Source organism: Oncorhynchus gorbuscha, linkage group LG04 (genome assembly GCF_021184085.1).
Source record: "Oncorhynchus gorbuscha isolate QuinsamMale2020 ecotype Even-year linkage group LG04, OgorEven_v1.0, whole genome shotgun sequence".
NCBI classification, from domain to species: domain Eukaryota; kingdom Metazoa; phylum Chordata; class Actinopteri; order Salmoniformes; family Salmonidae; genus Oncorhynchus; species Oncorhynchus gorbuscha.
Genome location: NC_060176.1, coordinates 68201254 through 68221011, shown reverse-complemented (window position 1 = coordinate 68221011; position 19758 = coordinate 68201254). Strand labels below are relative to the sequence as shown.

The following is a 19758-nucleotide window of genomic DNA, read 5'->3' as shown; positions in this document are numbered from 1 at the left end:
TTCAGTAAGCCATGGCACCAAACACTCTCAGATGACATTTAGGAGATTTTTATGTTACACATTGAATAAAATTGGATGCCCCTATAAGCTACTTGGTTACCATACTCAAAACTGTCCATGCAGGTGCATGTAGGCTAATTACAACAACATCACGATGTGTTTGATTAGTTGCATTTAGAGTGCCTCAAATGTTTAACATTTAAGATAATTGTAAAAGTGTATAGCAGTACTTACAAGTAGTATATACCAGTGACATTATGGCAGAAAAGATTTTAAAAATAGAATTGTCCCCTCAACTCATCTGCTAAATGACATCTCAGCTGATGCCATAGATTTCCTCTCAGTGTTGTTCCATAAGCAAAATCCTTATAAACATATAGCAGCGCTGTGGAAGTAAACAGAGCCTTCCCATAAATGGATCTCTATAGATTTCATTATTTTTTATTTGCTTAAGAGTAAGCTCAAATAAACAGGGCAGAATCCGCAATCTGACGTCAGTGCTAGTATATCAAATCCTAGATTCTCAAGGAATTTAATTACTAGAACATATTCATGTAATGTGTGTGTTTTTCATTACATACAAAAACATTAATGCATTCAGTCATGCAACGTGAATGCTACATACACTGTGCAGGCATTTTCTTTACAGAAATGTACAAATATATTATGAGTCTTATGATGATGATGACATATAATGATGATGGTGAAGACGACAATGAAGACGATTATGACATATGATGATGGTGAATAGGGTAGTATAGCTAGTAATACAGTTTTGTGTAATAATCAGCAGTAGTGGTAGGCGGTATTATCAAAGATACTACTATCATTCACAATGACATGGATATTATCATAATTACTAAAAGTGCTTGAAAATGCTAAATAACTTTTTTTTTTTTGGTGGGGGACGGACGTTTAAGGCTCACTAAAAGAAGAAAAATAAATGTTCCTAAGCAGCTAGAGAGCGAAATGTTGAACTTCCTGTATGAAGATGATGATGTGATTATGCTAATTACATAAGGAAAACGTAAATTGATTCGCGGGAAAAAATGAAAAATGGCGACTTGCATAGTTTGAACTTTAGCGCCTGTACACATTGCAAGAATCGACAACTCCTAGCGAATGGAACGTTACTCAACAGCAGCGACATTATTTCGAGCATTGACCCTGGATTGGAAGTTAACCAAGGCGGTAAGAGAAGTCCATATACATTATTACAGCTCACTGAATTGGATTTCATTTTTGCATCTCGTCCTACTTTTAATGTCGCAAACTATTGTTATAAAGTGTTCAATCTCATTATTCGGGTATTCATAGATTACATTTAGCAAGCTAAACTAGATGTTCCTTGCATAAATGCATATGCGATACACTACCAAGGGGCAGGTAACATTCGTTTCATTGGTTTGACAGTTGCAGTTTAGCTGGCTAACTAGCAGATATAGCTAGCTAGCTACCAAGCTATATATGGCTGATATAACAACTATAACATGTTTAGACAGCAGACTAGTTAGCGATTAAGAGTTTTGTGAGAAGACATGCAGTCGAGGAGATGCAAAATTGTGATCAGGTTAGCAAAATAAAATACTTTTCATAATTTATGTTGGCGATATGCCCATCTTATTGACGGGACATAATTTCGCCAATCAACTAGTCTGTAATCAGTTTGATAAATTACATTCGAGAGTCGTTACAGTTTGATAGACTACTTGCTAACTGTTAAAAACGTGCCATGCCACTTTGTAATACTTGTACACGACCAGTTTGACTCGCGCAAGTGCTGCAATTTGCGACCGCGTTGACAAGTCAAATTCAAATGTGATGGCTGGCTGCAGTTGGCTGATGAGTCAGTCCGCTGAGGTATAAAATACCTTGGTCAGACCTGTAGGCTGTGCTGTGATCGACACGCAGTAGAACATCCAAATTGAGTCATCAGGCATCAGCCTACATCAGAACAGGAGTGGGGTGTTAAAACAAATATGTTGATGAAGGGCTGGATTTCATGATGCATACATAGGCATATGTCCTATTTTTTTTATTCTTCAGGAAATGCATTTTATGTCACCTTAACAATAGTTTTTGTCTATAGTAGGTGCATGTCAATACATTTGATTAAAAAAAGAACACTGACACAACAATGTTCAACCACCACCTCCATAATGTTGTGATCATGAGGACATACAGTTGCTACCTCAATGACAATGTAAAGCCCTGATTCTCCTAGGAATAGTAGTAGTGTGGACAGCCCAGCTGCAGCATGTTGCAGTCAGCCTACAGAGATAACTTCTGCAGTGTGGAGCCAGATGAGGTGCTGGAGGCCAAGCATTTACCCCAGAAGAGGGAGAGAGGGCGGAGCTTCACAGACATGGAAAGCAGCGTGACCGTGGGCCAGTATGTACTGTGCCGCTGGTCTGATGGCCTATACTACCTGGGGAAGATCCAGAGAGTAAGTCACCAGCACAACAGGACATTGTTTTATCAGTTAAATACTGTAGTATACTTCCACACAATGATTTGGACTCATTTTATTTACATAACAATAAGTACATTATATAATTTTAATTATAATTCTTTCCACAGGGGGTTCTATGGGGACAGCCAAATAACCCTTTTTTTCTAAGAGTGTACTGTCCAAATACTGCTCTGGAGTATTCACACAAATATGGTGGTTTCTCTGTAGATTTTAGGCACTACAGCAGTAATTTGTGTTTTATGACAAATGTTATTGGAATAGAACTGTAATAAACCTGTCATACACAATTAGCCTCCCACCTCATACTATCTGTTTTCACTTCATTCAAGGTGAGTACCTCCAAGCAGAGCTGCTTTGTCACTTTTGAAGATAATTCAAAATTCTGGGTTCTCTGGAAAGACATCCAACATGGTGAGTGGAGAGAAACTGACATATTCATGTTATTGTTGTTGTCTCTGTGTAAAATAAAACAAATGTGTGAATTAGTTTAACTGTCAAACTTACATTCATTGAGGATGTATGTCTGCTGATAATATGGATTTACACCAGACAGGTTCAACATCTCAAAAGCTCTCTCCAAAAGCCATGATTAATGTGAAATCTACTTTCAACAGAATTACACAGCATCCTAACTGGAAATCATTACAGTTTCTTACAGTAGCTCCCTGGACCCTCATGAAGCTCCTTTATTCTGGGCTACATATTCCTCAACACTTTCAATTGGCTTCCCATTAGTTAGCCAACACTTGTACTATACAGTAGGCCACTTAAAGGTATATTTAGACACTTCCCTATTCCCTAATGGACTTGACTGTCCTTTAACTCTTCAACTGTCTAAATGACACTTTTCTCAGAAAGGGCCAATTTATGTCAGTAATGCCTCGCAGATTGCTCTTAATTGAATATCTTGCATGTGCTGTTGACATGCTGACATCATGTTGGATGTAGCTGAAGTATAATCATCATTGAATGTATGCTAATGCTATTCTTTCTCAAAACATGCAGCTGGAGTTCCGGGGGAGGAGCCCAAATGCTCAGTCTGTTCCGAAATGGTGCTGGTATCCGACAATGAGATCCTGCTATGTGGAAAATGTGGAATAGGTGAGTCGCTGTAGAGTCTGACGACCCTTAAAGGAGGATGTGGCTACACTCCTCTTTCTTGCACTTATATGCAAGTGGATGCAAGTTCTTTACAGATTGTGATTAAGAAGGGAGGGGATCTCATTGTTCATTGTATACAGGGCTCAAATAGCTTCTATATTTACTTAATGTATTTGAATGCTTTGACACTATCTCTAAAAGCATAAACTATATGTAAACTGTATTAAATTGACTGGAACAACATACAGAACTGAAGAGGGGTACATCTGTGGCATAACTACATGACTACATAACTAAGGTCATTGAATCTCTGAAAGTGAAACAGTGAACATTTTCAGTTGGACAAAGTGCACAGAAAGCCTCTGTGACTCATAACATCTTTTCAATCCTGTGTACGTTAAACTAAGTACTTTCCATGGGTGTTTGTCTTAAAGAGACCGGTCCCATCTGACAGCTACATTTTGTCCATGACAAGGACATGTATTAGGGTGGGGCCATGCAACAGTTGTGCAGAGTCCTGTCCCAGGCTGTAGTGTCTCGTTGGTTTTGTTTCTACTTGGCTCTTAATTAAAGTAATTGATTGCTTTGGGAGTCCACTCCCTCTGGCTTCCCAACATTTGCTGGACAGGATTAAAGGTGGTTGGATGCCCCCTTCAGATCAACATAACATATTGCTGTGGCTCAAAGTACGGCCGGCAATAGCACTTTTTCATGGATCCATCCATTTATTCATGTATTTAGCCATTTGTTTATTTTTATTGGGTTTGAGCATTATGTTTATTTATTGGGCGAGCATTATGTTTATTTATTGGGCCAGCATTATGTTTATTTATTGGGCCAGCATTATGTTTTCATTGTCCTCTTATCTTTGTTTCTGCCAGGTTACCACCAGCAGTGCCACATGCCACAGGTGGAGAGCTCAATGGTTTTGTCACCATGGTTTTGCAGGAGGTGCATCTTTGTTTTAGCTGTGCGGGTGAGTATTATTGATAGAACAAGCTGCTCTTCAATTGAGCAAGAAACTAATTGAACTAATATAATTTTTAATTACTGTTTGTCTAGGGTAGTGTTCAACAGGAAGAAAACTTTTTGAAATGGGAAGGCACTACCTCAACATGTCCAATAAGAACACAGATTTTTGTTTTCTGTTACCAAACGTTTTGCTACGATGTGTCCGATTGAATGCTGTCCTAAAATGCCTAACCATGTTGACGTGGCTGTTTCTCCTTATCACAGAAAGGGGGAGCTCTCAAAAAGGGGCCCATAGCAAAAGCACTGCAGGCCATGAAGCAGGTGCTTACCTACAGCCCAGAAGAGCTGGAATGGGATTCCCAGCACCACACAAATCACCAACAGTGTTATTGCTACTGTGGAGGACCTGGAGAGTGAGTGTGCTGGCTAGACACACTGCAGCATAGCATTTTACATATCCACTCTTTTAGAAAGCAACTGGATTTGATTCAGATACAGCACTCTGTTGCTCATTTAGTAACTCACTTTTCACTAATGGCTGCTCTCCTCCCCTCCCAGGTGGTACTTGAAGATGCTGCAGTGTTTTCGGTGTGAACAGTGGTTCCATGAGGCCTGCATCCAGTGCCTACAGGAGTCCATGATGTTTGGAGATAGGTGTGTGGAATTGTTATCAAACAGAAGAGGTTTTTTTCTGGGGGTTCCCACGGTTAGGACAAATCCTGGGATGTCAGAGGAAATAATTATAGTCTGGAAAGTGATAGACGTGTCATGGAAGTCGAGGGTATACCGATATGACTGAGGACCATTATGGATTTTTGATTTCCCCTAGAGGCACGTGACTTGTGCTTTCTCCTCCTCTGACCTCTCTGCCTTTCTCTTTCAGGTTTTACTTGTTCATCTGTTCCATGTGTAATAAAGGAGTAGAGTACATCAAGAGACTGGCCCTCCGATGGTAAATGGCTACTATACTCTTCATATCTACCTCTGAGACACACTCTGAGACTCCAGATGTGGTACTTTAATTAAGAATACAAAGGGCATTGGTGTCCTATAGTACAGTAGGTAGAGGATGTGTGGCATTATTATGCTCTTGTGCTTATGACAATGTGCTAGTGTAAACTGACCCTAACAGGATTGTTTTGCTGTTAATACACACTGGGGTGCTAGGCAGCACAATATTTGATTAAGAGGACTACATTTGCACATCTCGCTAAACCCGACTCCCTGTCTGCTAACTCATATGGATGTATAATTGAGAGTTGTATCCCTTATGATGTGATATGTAAATGCTGCTGGTGAGGAAAACCGGTTCTGCACCCAATCACTCTAGATACATTACAATCAGTTCTCATCTCATTTCATGGGATTCCCATCAATTGTCTCTGGTTTCTTATCCAGGGTGGACGTGGTGCACTTGGCACTTTACAACCTGGGAGTCCAGAGTAAGAAGAAGTACTTTGAGCTGGAGGAGATCCTCAACTTTGTCAGCAACAACTGGGACCATTTCCAGTTGGGCAAGGTTGGAAACGAATAAATCCTGTCTGAATTCTGAATAGGAATCCGGATAGGAAATTCAGATTAATGCTGTCTTGTGAAAAACAGATCTTTTTTAAAGCAAATTGCATCGGACTGACATTTTAATATTCCCCACAGCTCTCCAATACTCCTCCAACAGAAAGAGGCCAATATCTCCTTGATGCTCTGAACAACTACAAGAGCAAGTAAGACATCTCTCTCTGTTATATATATATATATATATATACACACATCTTCACAGATGAAAGCAGGTTCACACTGAGCACATGTGACAGACGTGACAGTCTGGAGACGCCGTGGAGAACGTTCTGCTGCCTGCAACATCCTCCAACATGACCGGTTTGGCGGTGGGTCAGTCATGGTGTGGGGTGGCATTACTTTGGGGAGCCGCACAGCCCTCCATGTGCTCGCCAGAGGTAGCCTGACTGCCATTAGGTACCGAGATGAGATCCTCAGACACCTTGTGAGACCATATGCTGGTGCGGTTTGCCCTGGGTTCCTCCTAATGCAAGACAATGCTAGACCTCAATTGGCTAGAATGTGTCAGCAGTTTCTTCAAGAGGAAGGCATTGATGCAATGGACTGGCCCGCCCGTTCCCCAGACCTGAGTCCAATTGAGCACATCTGGGACATCATGTCTCGCTCCATCCACCAACGCCACGTTGCACCACAGACTGTCCAGGAGTTGACGGATGCTTTAGTCCAGGTCTGGGAGGAGATCCCTCAGGAGACCATCCGCCAACTCATCAGGAGCATGCCCAGGCGTTGTAGGGAGGTCACACACACTACTGAGCCTCATTTTGACTTGTTTTAAGGACATTACATCAAAGTTGGATCAGCCTGTAGTGTAGTTTTCCACTTTAATTTTGAGTGTGACTCCAAATCTAGACCTCCATGGGTTGATAAATTTGATTTCCATTGATAATTTGTGTGTGATTTTGTTGTCAGCACATTCAACTATATAAAGAAAAAAGTATTTAATAAGAATATTTCATTCATTCAGATCTAGGATGTGTTATTTTAGTGTTCCCTTTTTTTGAGCAGACACAGTAGATAAAGTGTAAAACTGTAAGTGCTCATTTGAACAAAACTCCACAGATTTACTACATGTACTGCAACACTATATACTGTATCGGCAAATGTCTTTTTCATGTGCTATTAACAATAGTATAGTATGGCCCCCAACATTCAGTAACATTCAGTAAGTTGTTAAATGTTTGTTCTGGTCATACAGTATTTGTTACAACAAACATGTTACTTGGCTGAAGGTGTATTTGTTGATATCACACCCCCTCTGCCAGACCATGAACTTGTCACCGCCCTCGTTATTCCTCCAGGTTTCTCTGTGGGAAGGAGATCAAGAAGAGGAAATGCATCTTCCGCCTGAGGACCCGCGTTCCCCCCAACCCTCCCTCTAAACTGTTTCCTGAGAGGGCTCAGAACGAGGGATGGAGAGGACGAAAGAAAGGCACAGGCAGGAACAGGTATTTTGCGTTGTAGTGAAAGCTGGATACTGTATTTCAATTAGGTTTCTGCTAAATTTCTACAAGACCTCAGTCAGAAAGTGTTGATCAATGTTAAGTGATCATGTAAGTGTAATGTTTCCTAGGACCTCCCACCATTAATTGACCCCTAACAGAGAACAAACATTAAGATGAAAGTTCTCATTTAGTGGTAATGGCTATGTAACAGTTCTACTTGAAGAACTAAAGACTGCTGAAAACAATATAATTTTATCAGGGAATTACTGAATGATATTAGGCTGTCAAATTGTCACCCAGTAATCAAATTGTGTGATTAGAAAGTGAAAGTTGTCTCTTCCTCAGCTCTCTCCCTGCAGAGAAGAGGAGGAAGAGAAGATCAAAATGGCTGCTGGAGGATGCCATCCCCAATGTGAGTTCTCTGATTGTCTCAACATCTAACTCCGGTTGTGCCGACCACCTTTTCTACTGTTTCACTGAGCCTGAACTTTGAATAAATCTGCGCTGCTTTTGTTTTTTCCTACCGCTGATGATTATCTCCTGTTCCTCCTCCATTTTTCTGTGCTCTTTTCCCCCCTCCATCTCAGACCACTGTCCCTCTTCTAAAAGTCTATCTCCTGTCCACCATGTACCATGAAGTCCCTGTGTGTCATTGCCCTCATCCCTCTCTCTTCACGGTTCGACTCAAAGGGAATTACTTACAGTTGGCCTCTGAGGCATTTTACTAACAAATCCCTCTGAGCAGTGCCATGTCTGTCTGGTCCCCAGGCACAATGTGCTCTAACAACAAACCTCTGACATTTCCTAGTAATAAAGCTAATACTGCCAGGAAGGAAGGAGGAAGGTGCTCAGATGAAAATATAGACAGCAATGGCAATATAGACAGCATGTATAGACAGAACTGATGAGAACAAGGATGATGATGGGAGCAATGTTGTTTATGACTGTTTGTGACAATGGTTGAGTACTATAATACCAACAGTGTGTTTGTATGATGTTGTGTAGAATGACCTGACCTCCACCTGGAGCACCAACCATCACATGGCCAACATCTTTGACTTCACCTTGGACGAGTTACAAAGTCTCAAAAGGTAAATGTTGTGGATTTTAAGGGCCAGTTTCCCGGACACAGGTTAAGCATAGTCCTGGATTAAGAAGCATGTTCAATGGCATTTCTCTCCATTAAAATGTATTTTGAATCTAGGTTTAGTCTGTGTCTGGAAAACCAGCTCTAAGAGTGTAAGTTTGAAGACTTTTGTCTGGACATTGACCTACAGTACATGATGATGCTAATTTCCAATGAAGCTGCAAACATTTGACATTGACTTCATTGCCATCAATTGAGTGCAGTTATTTTCTGGGCCGTAACAATCTACCCCCATTTACATGTATTTCCCTTTGAAAGACACGCTTTGTTTCTGTCAGTCTTTGGTCACCACTGTGATTTTCATCAATGTGCCGAATGATGTGATTGAATTACATTTTCCTGTAAAGGCTATCAAATCACGGCCTCCCGAGTGGCGCAGTGCTAGCCGTGCCACTAGAGATTCTGGGTTCGAGTCCAGGCTGTGTTGTAGCCGGCCGCGACAGGGAGACCCATGAGGTGGTGCACAATTGGCCCAGCGTCGTCCGGGTTAGGGGAGGGATCGGCCGGCAGGGATGTCCTTGTCCCATTGCGCGCTAGCGACTCCAGGGCCGGGACACAATTGCCAGACACAATGGCCAGGTGCACTGTGTTTCCTCCGACACATTGGTGTGGCTGGCCTACGGGTTAAATGGGCATTGTGCCAAGAAGCAGTGCGGCTTGGTTGGGTTGTGCTTCAGGGGACGCACAGCTCTCGACCTTCGCCTCTCCTGAGGTTTGTACGGGAGTTGCAGTGATGGGACAAGACTAACTACCAATTGGGGAGAAAACGGGGTAAAAAAATTAATCCATTATCAAATTTTATTGGTCACATACACATTTAGCAGATGTTATTGCGGGTGTAGTGAAATGCTTGTGTTCCTAGTTCCAACAGTGCAGTAGTATCTAACAATACACACATGTAAAAGAAAGGAATTAAGAAATATATAAATATTAGATTGAGCGATGTCGGAGTGGCATTGACAAAAATGTAGTAGAATAGAATACAGTATATACATAAGAGATAAGTAAAGCAGTATGTAAACATTATTAAAGTGACTAGGGTTCCATTATTAACGTGACCAGTGATTCCAAGTATATGAATATAAGGCAGCAGCCTCTAAGGTGCAGAGTTGAGTAACCGGGTGGAAGCCGGCTAGTGATGGCTATTTTAGTCTGATGGCCTCGAGATAGAAGCTGTTTTTCAGTCCCAGCTTTGATGCTCCTGTACCGACCTTGCCTTCTGGATGATAGCAGGGTGAACAGGCCGTGGCTCGAGTGGTTAATGTCCTTGATGATCTTTTTGGTCTTCCTGTGACATCGGGTGCTGTAGGTGTTCTGGAGGGCAGGTAGTTTGCCCCTGGTGATGCGTTGGGCAGACCGCACCACCGTCTGGAGAGCCCTGTGTTTGCGGACGGTTAAGGTTGCCTTAACAGTCGTTGATACAGCCCGACAGGATGCTCTCCATTGTGCATCTGTAAAAGTTTGTGAGGGTTTTAGGGGCCACCCAAATGTATTCAGCCTGAGGTTGAGGAGGTGCTGTGGCGTCTTCTTCTCGACACTGTCTGTGTGGGTGGAACATTTCAGATCGCCAGTGGTGTGTATGCCGAGGAACTTGAAGCTTTCCACCTTCTCCACTGCTGTCGCGTTGATGTGGATGGGGCATACTCCCTCTGCTGTTTCCTGAAGTCCACGATCAGCTCCTTTGTTTTGTTTGAGTGAGAGGTTATTTTCCTCTCCCAGGGGCCTCATCCCCCTGTAGACTGTCTTGTCATTGTTGTGTCGTCTACAAACTTGATGATTGAGTTGGAGGCGTGCGTGACCCCACAGTCATGGGTGAACAGCGAGTACAGGAGGGGGCTGAGCACGCACCCTTGTGGGGCCCCTGTGTTGAGGATCAGTGAAGTGGAGGTGTTGTTTCCTACCTTCACCAGCTTGGGGAGTCCCATCAGGAAGTCCAGGACCCAGATACTATGGTGTTGAATGCTGAGCTATAGTCAATGAACAGCATTATTACATAGGTATTCCTCTTGTGCAGATGAGATAGGGCAGTGTGACGGCGATTGCATCATCTGTGGATCTATTGGGGTGGTAAGCAATTTGAAGTGGGTCTAGGGTGTCAGGTAAGGTAGAGGTGACATGATCCTTGACTCTCAAAGCACTTCATGATGACAGAAGTGAGTGCTATGGGGCGGTATTCAATTAGTTCAGTTACCATTGGGTACAGGAACAATGGTGGCCATCTTGAAGCAAGTGGGGACAGCAGACTGGGATAGGGAGAGAGAGAATATGTCCGTAAACACTCCAGCCAGATGGTCTGCGCATGCTCTGAGGACGCGGCTAGAGATGCTGTCTGGACCGGCAGCCTTGCGAGGGTTAACACATTTTAAATGTTTTGCTCATGTTAGCCACAGAGATGGAGAGCCCACAGTTCTTGGTAGCGGGCTGTGTCGGTGGCACTGTGTTATCCCCAAAACGGGTGAAGAAGGTGTTTAGCTTGTTCGGGAGCAAGACATCGGTGTCCGCAAGGTGGCTGGTTTCCCCTGTGTAATCCGTGATTGTCTGTAGACCCTGCCACATACGTCTTGTGTCTGAGCAGTTGAATTGTGACTCCACTTTGTCTCTATTAGAGGTCGACCGATTAATCGGAATGGATGATTAATTAGGGCCGATTTCAAGTTTTCATAACTATCGGAAATATGTATTTTTGGGCGCCGATTTTAAATGTTTTATTTAAATTGTATTTTAATACCTTTTATTTAACTAGGCAAGTCAGTGAAGAACACATTCTTATTTTCAATGACGGCCTTGGAACGGTGGGTTAACTGCCTCGTTCAGGGGCAGAAAGACAGATTTTCACATTGTCAGCTCGGGGGATCCAATCTTGCAACCTTACAGTTAACTAGTCCAACGCAATAACAACCTGCCTCTCTCGTTGCACTCCACAAGGATAATGCCTGTTACGCAAATGCAGTAAGCCAAGGTAAGTTGCTAGCTAGCATTAAACTTATCTTATAAAATACAATCAATCATAATCACTAGTTAACGACACATGGTTGATATTACTAGATATTATCTAGCGTGTCCTGCGTTGCATATAATCTGACTGAGCATACAAGTATCTAAGTATCTGACTGAGCGGTGGTAGGCAGAAGCAGGCGCGTAAACATTCATTCAAACAGCACTTTCGTGCGTTTTGCCAGCAGCTCTTTGTTGTGCGTCAAGCATTGCGCTGTTTATGACTCCAAGCCTATCAACTCCTGAGATGAGGCTGGTGTAACCGAAGTGAAATGGCTTGGTAGTTAGCACGCGCTAATAGAGTTTCAAACGTCACTTGCTCTGAGCCTTCTAGTAGTTGTTCCCCTTGCTCTGCATGGGTAACGCTGCTTTGATGGTGGCTGTTGTCGTTGTGTTGCTGGTTCGAGCCCAGGGAGGAGCGATGAGAGGGACGGAAGCTATATTGTTACACTGGCAATACTAAAGTGCCTATAAGAACATCTAATAGTCAAAGGTTAACCACTTGCTCCTACCTGGCACGCAGGCGTCCCATCTAGAGCTCTGGAAATGCAAATGCGCTACGCTAAATGCTAATAGTATTAGTTAAAACTCAAACGTTCGTTAAAATACACATGCAGGGTATTGAATTAAAGCTACACTCGTTGTGAATTCAGGCAACAAGTCAGATTTTTAAAATGCTTTTTGGCGAAAGCATGAGAAGCTATTATCTGATAGCATGTAACACCACAAAAGACCCGCAGGGGACGTAAACAAAATAATTAGCATATTCGGCGCTACACAAACCGCACAATAAAATATAAAACATTCATTACCTTTGACCATCTTCTTTGTTGGCACTCCTAGATGTCCCATAATCACTATTGGGTCTTTTTTTTGGATTAAATCGGTCCATATATAGCCTAGATATCGTTCTATGTAGACTGTATGATAAACGGAAAAAAAGAGCGTTTCATAACGTAACGTCATTTTTTAAAATTCAAAAAGTCGACGATAAACTTTCACAAAACACTTCGAAATACTTTTGTAATGCAACTTTAGGTATTAGTACACGTTAATAAGCGATAAAATTCATCAGGAGGCGATGTAACTTCTATAGGTGTCGTCTGGAAAAAAACATGGCCGAGAGAGCTCGACCAAAACATCCGGTCGGAGAACGGAGGGAAGGAGTTCCCTTGAACCGGTTAGACCAAGAATCAATTGCGAATCAAATGACAAGACTCTAGACAGCGTGTGGTAGCTGTAGGCGCTGAAACCTCGGTCTCATGTAATTCGGTTCACTTTGAACAATTCCTGGAAGTAAGCGCAAGGATATTTATTTCCATTTTCAGTGATCAGGTTTTCCTGCGCTATTCGATGAAACTCACGCTCTGTTAAAGTCACAGCCGTGATTTAACCAGTTTTAGAAACGTCAGAGTGTTTGCTATCCACACATACTAATCATATGCATATACTATATTCCTGGCATGAGTAGCAGGGCGCTGAAATGTCGCGCGATTTTTAACAGAATGTTCGAAAAGGTAGAGGGTCGACTTAACAGGTTAATGAAATACAAATGGTACGAGGGAAATAGTCCTATAATAACTACAACCTAAAACTTCTTACCTGGGAATATTGAAGACTCATGTTAAAAGGAACCACCAGCTTTCATATGTTCTCATGTTCTGAGCAAGGAACTGAAACGTTAGCTTTCTTACATAGCACATATTGCACTTTTACTTTCTTCTCCAACACTTTGTTTTTGCATTATTTAAACCAAATTGAACATGTTTTATTATTTACTTGAGGCTAAATTGATTTTATTGATGTATTATTATATTAAGTTAAAATAAGTTTTCATTCAGTATTGTTGTAATTGTCATTATTACCAAAAAATGGCAGATTTTAATCGGTATCGACTTTTTTTGGTCCTCCAATAATCGTATCGGCGTTGAAAAATCATAATCGATCGACCTCTAGTCTCTATACTGACGTTTCTCCTGTTTGTTTGTCTTACGGAGGGAATAACTACACTGTTTGTATTCGGCCATGGTATCAGCTCTCGAACAGCGCTGAACAATACAAGAAAGAAAGGCAAACACTTTGGGGAATGTTGACCATCAACAGAGCTTTCTTAGAGGAGAATCAATAGATGGGGACTAGCTGGTGCAACTCCAAAAAGGGGACTAACTCTGTTGGAATGTGAGAAGTGGAATAGGCTCATAGCTGTGTAGCACCTGAACTGAGCTGGACGGTGAAAACGGCTAATGATGATTCTGTGAGAGTAGACTTTGAAGCATTACATTAACGTCCTTCCATTAGCTAGATGTAGTACTTTCACTCACACGCGCACACACCTTTAGCATGCAGGCTCTTGTATTATGGGCTCAGAACAGTGACTTGGAATTTGGAGGCCCCACGTAATCGTGAGCAGCCATGGTGATCGTTGATTTTCCTTAGTGAGGTTTTGAATAAAAACAGAAAATAGGACCGTCAATGCTAGAGCTTTTCTGTTCCATCCAGGGGCCCCATCAATCTCTGATTATTCTGCCCCATCATTCTATGATTATTCTGCCCCATCTAGGGGCCCCATCATTCTCTGATTATTCTCTGATTATTCTGCCCCATCAGTCTCTGATTATTCTGCCCCCCAGTCTCTGATTATTCTGCCCCCTCAGTCTCTGATTATTCTGCCCCCTCAGTCTCTGATTATTCTGCCCCCTCAGTCTCTGATTATTCTGCCCCGTCATTCTCTGATTATTCTGCCCCGTCATTCTCTGATTATTCTGCCCCTCATTCTCTGATTATTCTGCCCCCTCATTCTCTGATTATTCTGCCACATCATTCTCTGATTATTCTGCCCCATCCAGTGGCCCCATCATTTTCTGATTAGCGCCGTAATTCCAGCGTTTGAATGGATCTGTTGTTGTTTACTCCTCAGCACCAGCTCAGGACGGACCTTCAGTCTGGACCTGGACTCCACAGATGCGGCTAGTACCACAGGATCTGCCACCACCAGTGTCTCCTATGACCTCAGGTACAGCATTGTGGTCGCAATGGCTTCGGGTACAGCACTGTGGTCGCAATGGCTTCGGGTACAGCACTGTGGTCACAATGGCTTCGGGTACAGCACTGTGGTCGCAATGGCCTCGGGTACAGCACTGTGGTCGCAATGGCCTCGGGTACAGCACTGTGGTCGCAATGGCCTCGGGTACAGCACTGTGGTCGCAATGGCCTCGGGTACAGCACTGTGGCCGCAATGGCCTCGGGTACAACACTGTGGTCGCCATGGCCTCGGGTACAGCACTGTGGTCGCCATGGCCTCGGGTACAGCACTGTGGTCGCCATGGCCTCGGGTACAGCACTGTGGTCGCCATGGCCTCGGGTACAGCACTGTGGTCGCCATGGCCTCGGGTACAGCACTGTAGTCGCCATGGCCACGGGTACAGCACTGTGGCCGCAATGGCCTCAGGTACAGCACTGTGGTTGCTAAGTCTTTTGTTGTTAGAAAAGGTAACTCACATAAATTATCTGTGCACCTTATCCTCTTTGGTGCTCTTTACAGGAAGAGGGCTCTGACCTCAACACCATTCAAGAACCTGCTTGACTGTAGTCCAGGGCCCTTATCCACAAAGTGTCTCAGAATAGGAGTACTGATCTAAGATCAGGTCCCCACTGTCTACTGTACGTAATCGTATTGATTATGATTTAAAAGGCAAAACTGACTGTAGTGAATACGGACCCAGGTGTTGGCGTCAAAGGGGACTTCCAGGTGAACGGTCAGGTTGCATGATCAATGTGATGATCAGTCTCCCTCCCTCTTCCCCCAGCTGTTTCTCACTCATTTGTTCTTTTCGTTTTTTTGTCTCCACCGTGTGTAGTGTGGTGCAAACCGATCGATAAGACCCCTGACTCTAAACGCTGCAGCCCAGGCTGTCAGATGAGCTTTTTCTCTGCCTTTCCAAGCTCTTGAACATGTTCCTATGTGAGAAGTTGAGGGGAGACCAGCGTGTTTGACATCACACAAGAAGTATGATGTGATGTCTTGGACAATTAATGCAGTTGGCTCCTGTACATCTTCCAATATTTGCTTATAGTCGTCTTGGTTGGAACTAAGCAACTCAATATATCCACATTGACAAACCCACCATTGTTTGAACATTGTGAATCCCCCCCTTTTTGGGAACACCCCTGGGCTCTCTAACTGACTGGCTTTATTTTTGCGACATTCTCAGTTCTGGCTCCTCCTCTCACAAGAAGGGGGTTCTGAAGTTTGACATTCAGAGTGTGTTGACATTTTATGGTGGTTTTCTTTGGAAACTTTTTTTTTTTTTGCTCTTTGCCTTTACTGTATTTTAGTTCCATGGCTGAAACTCCTACTAATGGGGTGACCGTGGTGCTTCCGACGTCTCATGTGGCTCAGAGAGAGGGGATTGATTGTTATGATGATGTTTACGCTGATGTAACTGCCCTGCCCGTCTCCACGCTGGTGCTCTGCCTTGACACACACACACACTGTCCTAAGAGATGAGAGCAGTGTGTGTGTGTGTGGCTAGAGATGGGCCTCATCATTTCATGTCCCTATTCCCAGATACCCCAGATATTTCATCCCTCTGTTTTAGTCTGTTTATTTTTAAATGTGGCTTCTGCTCATTAACATCTCTGTCTGATACTCTAGAGAGGCCATGTGGGGAAATAAGAGGCGTGTGGTGTGTTTGGAGACAGAGTGATTCCGTGGGGCGACAGAGCTTGTGCCCCCGCTGTGCCCTTCTCTCTCCCTGTGGTTCAGATCAAACATGCCAGTTTAGTATCTGCCTCTCCTCCACTCCCTCTCTTGCTGGCTCCCGTTGGCTAGGATGTGTCAATGTAATGAGATGTAGAGTTAACTGACAGTCAACTTGGTATCGGAAAAGAGGACGTCATCTGATTTGGGAATCCACCTATCTAAGCCTAGTGTATTTTTTAATAGCCTAGAAAAGTTTCCATCTGTTTAGTCTTCTTCCGACTGTTTTTAAGGGGGATGTATAAAAGCAGCACCGACAGTCATAGGGCATGAAAACCACAGACAGATGGAAAGGGTATATAGCGGACCACAGCTACCCCTGGTGGCTGATCGAAGTCATGTTTAGTTGGACTGGGTGTGCAATGTCCAGTTGCCATTTTTTTGTTGTTGACTCTACAAAGGTATGTCTGGTGTCACAGCAAAGCAGTCAATTCAGGAAACCGCTGTTGCGTTTGTTTCAATAGGTTGCTGATATTAGGGTCATGTTCATTTGGCACCAAACAGACAGACTGGACTTGTCCAATAAGAAATGTTCATTTTGCAAAACATTTCCATAAATGCTTTGCTGCATGCCCTAATGAATGTTTTTCTAACCTGTTGCAGGAAGAATGTTGGCAGCCGTAAGAGGAAGCTGCCCACCTCAAACTACACGGTGCTGGCCACTAAGAGGGAGGTGGTGGAGAACGAGCTGAGCCCTATGGAGCAGAGCCTGCCGGGAGAGGAGACGGCCTCCGTGATGCTGGACAACACCATCGACAGCCACACCTTCGACAGCATCAGCGAGGACGACTCATCCCTCTCCCACCTCAAGTCCTCCATCACCAACTACTTTGGGGCGGCGGGGCGGCTCACCTGTGGAGAGAAGTACCAGGTGCTGGCCCGCCGGGTCACTCTGGAGGGGAAGGTGCAGTATCTTGTGGAGTGGGAGGGCACCACGCCCTACTGACCTGGCCAACCAGACAGGCTGTCTTCAGTTAGGTGTTACAGAGAATGGGGGAATAAATGGCAAGATCAGCCTAGCAAGGCCTACCTAGTTGTACTCATTTAATTGTTTCATGTTGCTTTCTCTTGCGCTACAGTACTATTTCAGTATATATGACAAGTAAAAATGGTTGTTCTCTTCCACCATAGCTAAGGTTTTTATTATTTAATTTGTAATTCAACCGGAATGTATTGAACAGAAACGTAAAGATTGAGTACGTTCTTTTTTTATAGATACATTGTCTGTTTGGTAGCGTCCTCAATAATTTTCCACAGTAACAGCCTGAAAAATAGTCCCATGGGGCACAGATGTAAATTCAGCGGCTATTCCACATTATTTCGTTGATTCAACCAATGTGTGCCTGTTGGGGTTTGCCTTGGTCTTAACCGGATGATAGTTTGAGTAGAAGATTTGTGATGGTACTGTAAAGGTAACGTGTGAGATGGCCCAGGGGTCCAATAAATAACAATACCACTGATTCTAAAGGATGGCAGCAAAACTGTTGAAAGAGCACTGCTAAATGGGCTGTCATTGTCCCTAAATTCAATTCAGACAACTTCCAATAATATTCTGCTCTACTAATAGTTTTTCAGTGTTTTATTTTTTTTATTTTTTAACCTTATAACAGCAATATGCCATATCCAAGCAACATTTAACTTGTAGCAAGTTATACCTTTATCATTGTTGTGCCTCTCCACTGATCAATGAAACCGCAGTTTAACAGCTTTATCTACGCAGTACTGTAATGCCAAGTCTAAAAGCTGAGTAACAAACACATGTTTTTATGAAATATCACTTAACAGTCGGTTTATACTTGGTCCTTTAATTTTCAAATGTGTTTAGAGAGAGTTTTCCCGGATGGTTAGGAGGACAAGAGACCAAAGCAAATACTACAAGCATTTCTGATAGTGTTCCTGGTTTTCCTTTTATCTCTAGTGGTTTATGCTGACATAGGTAGTTTGGCTTACGTAGATGCAAAACGGTTGTATTTAATGGAAATTCAAGGTAGAGGATGGAGAACTTATTTTAACATAGTACTTTTAGACACTGTAAGATCTTTTTTTGACATTTGAAATATAGAAAGTCAGAATGAGAATATTCCTTTAGTCATGGACTTTAAGGGGGAGTCTTGGTCTATGCTCTTACCATATCCAAAGATGACTTTATATATTACTCTCCCACCTATAGATATTTCTGTTTCCTCAAGACATGTATTTGTTTTGTTCCAGACTTGGATATCTTTTCGCTGACCGTGAAACCTGGGGCTGTGTACATTGGGGCACTCAGTGGGGGGGGGGGGATTTAGCGGAAAACAAAAATGAGCATTTTAGGCCTATTTATTTGACACGCCCAGGTAATCCCTCTGTTTCGTTTAGATTTCTTCTGATTGTGCTTAATGAACAGGATACAGAATCTTTCGACCTTGATAAATATGATTTGATATGAATATGTCAGTACATCATGAAAGATAAATGCCGCTTTCCTATGAACATTTCTGTTAATGTACTTCACCCTCTTTACGTCATTGCACTATTGACACATCTTAAACTATGCAAGTATGTTTTTTTAAATTGATGTTACTAAATAACCAAATATTATTTACAATATAGTTTTAATTGATTATTATGTAAATTTGTGATCAGAAGTCACATGCTATATATGCGTTATATTATTAATAAGCAAAGTTTTAAGCTACTTGTAATATGTTTCCCCTTTAGCATTTTGCAACTGTTTATGCACTTACTTTCCTTCAAATTACAGTATGACTGTATTCACTCAAACAGTTTATATTATGAGTAGATTCATATCTATCCTATGGAGTTTCCATTTTATGGATGATTCTTGAATAGTGACACATCAATGGTTAACTGTGTGCAGCATAAAAGTTTGACTTTAGTTGTATTTTAAATCAAATAAAATGCATCTTTAAACATGAATGACTGTATAATAGTTGTTTTACCATGTTACATACCCAGAGCTGTGTATATAGATAACTTCCTGTGTACTGTACATTTACCCTTATTTCCTATGCTTGTTAGAAATGTTAACTGTTAAATCTCTCAGCGGGCATTACGCATCTTTTGTCATTCATTAAACTTTTATTTGGTCTTTCGAATTGTAATAAAAATCATTTGAGATGCCTTACTGTATGTACAGGACACATGGTATATACCATCCAATGAAATGCTTACTTGCAGGTTCCTTTTTGACAATGCAACAATAAGAAATAATACAACCAAGTAAATGGCTCAGTAGAATAGAATAAACATTTTAGCATCAACTTATGGAAGGCCATTATTTTGGGGAAAGGGA

General features: G+C 42.4%; 1 protein-coding gene across 2 annotated transcripts; it reads left to right on the top strand.

The window, feature by feature from the left end:
• Positions 1-1038: 1038 nt before the first annotated feature.
• Positions 1039-19556, top strand: LOC124034579 (PHD finger protein 19-like). Of its 2 annotated transcripts, XM_046347961.1 has the most exons (15): positions 1040-1191; positions 2225-2446; positions 2803-2884; positions 3479-3574; positions 4456-4550; positions 4811-4959; positions 5105-5200; positions 5430-5498; positions 5945-6065; positions 6200-6267; positions 7420-7566; positions 7909-7975; positions 8569-8654; positions 14622-14717; positions 17067-19556. In XM_046347961.1, the coding sequence occupies exons 2-15, from the start codon at positions 2258-2260 to the stop codon at positions 17407-17409; spliced, it is 1704 nt and encodes a 567-aa protein (XP_046203917.1). In that variant the 5' UTR covers positions 1040-1191; positions 2225-2257; the 3' UTR covers positions 17410-19556. The 2 variants fall into 2 exon arrangements, with proteins under 2 accessions (XP_046203918.1, XP_046203917.1); XM_046347962.1 differs by lacking the exon at positions 14622-14717 and having other exon boundaries at positions 1039-1191.
• The last annotated feature ends 202 nt before the right edge of the window (positions 19557-19758 follow it).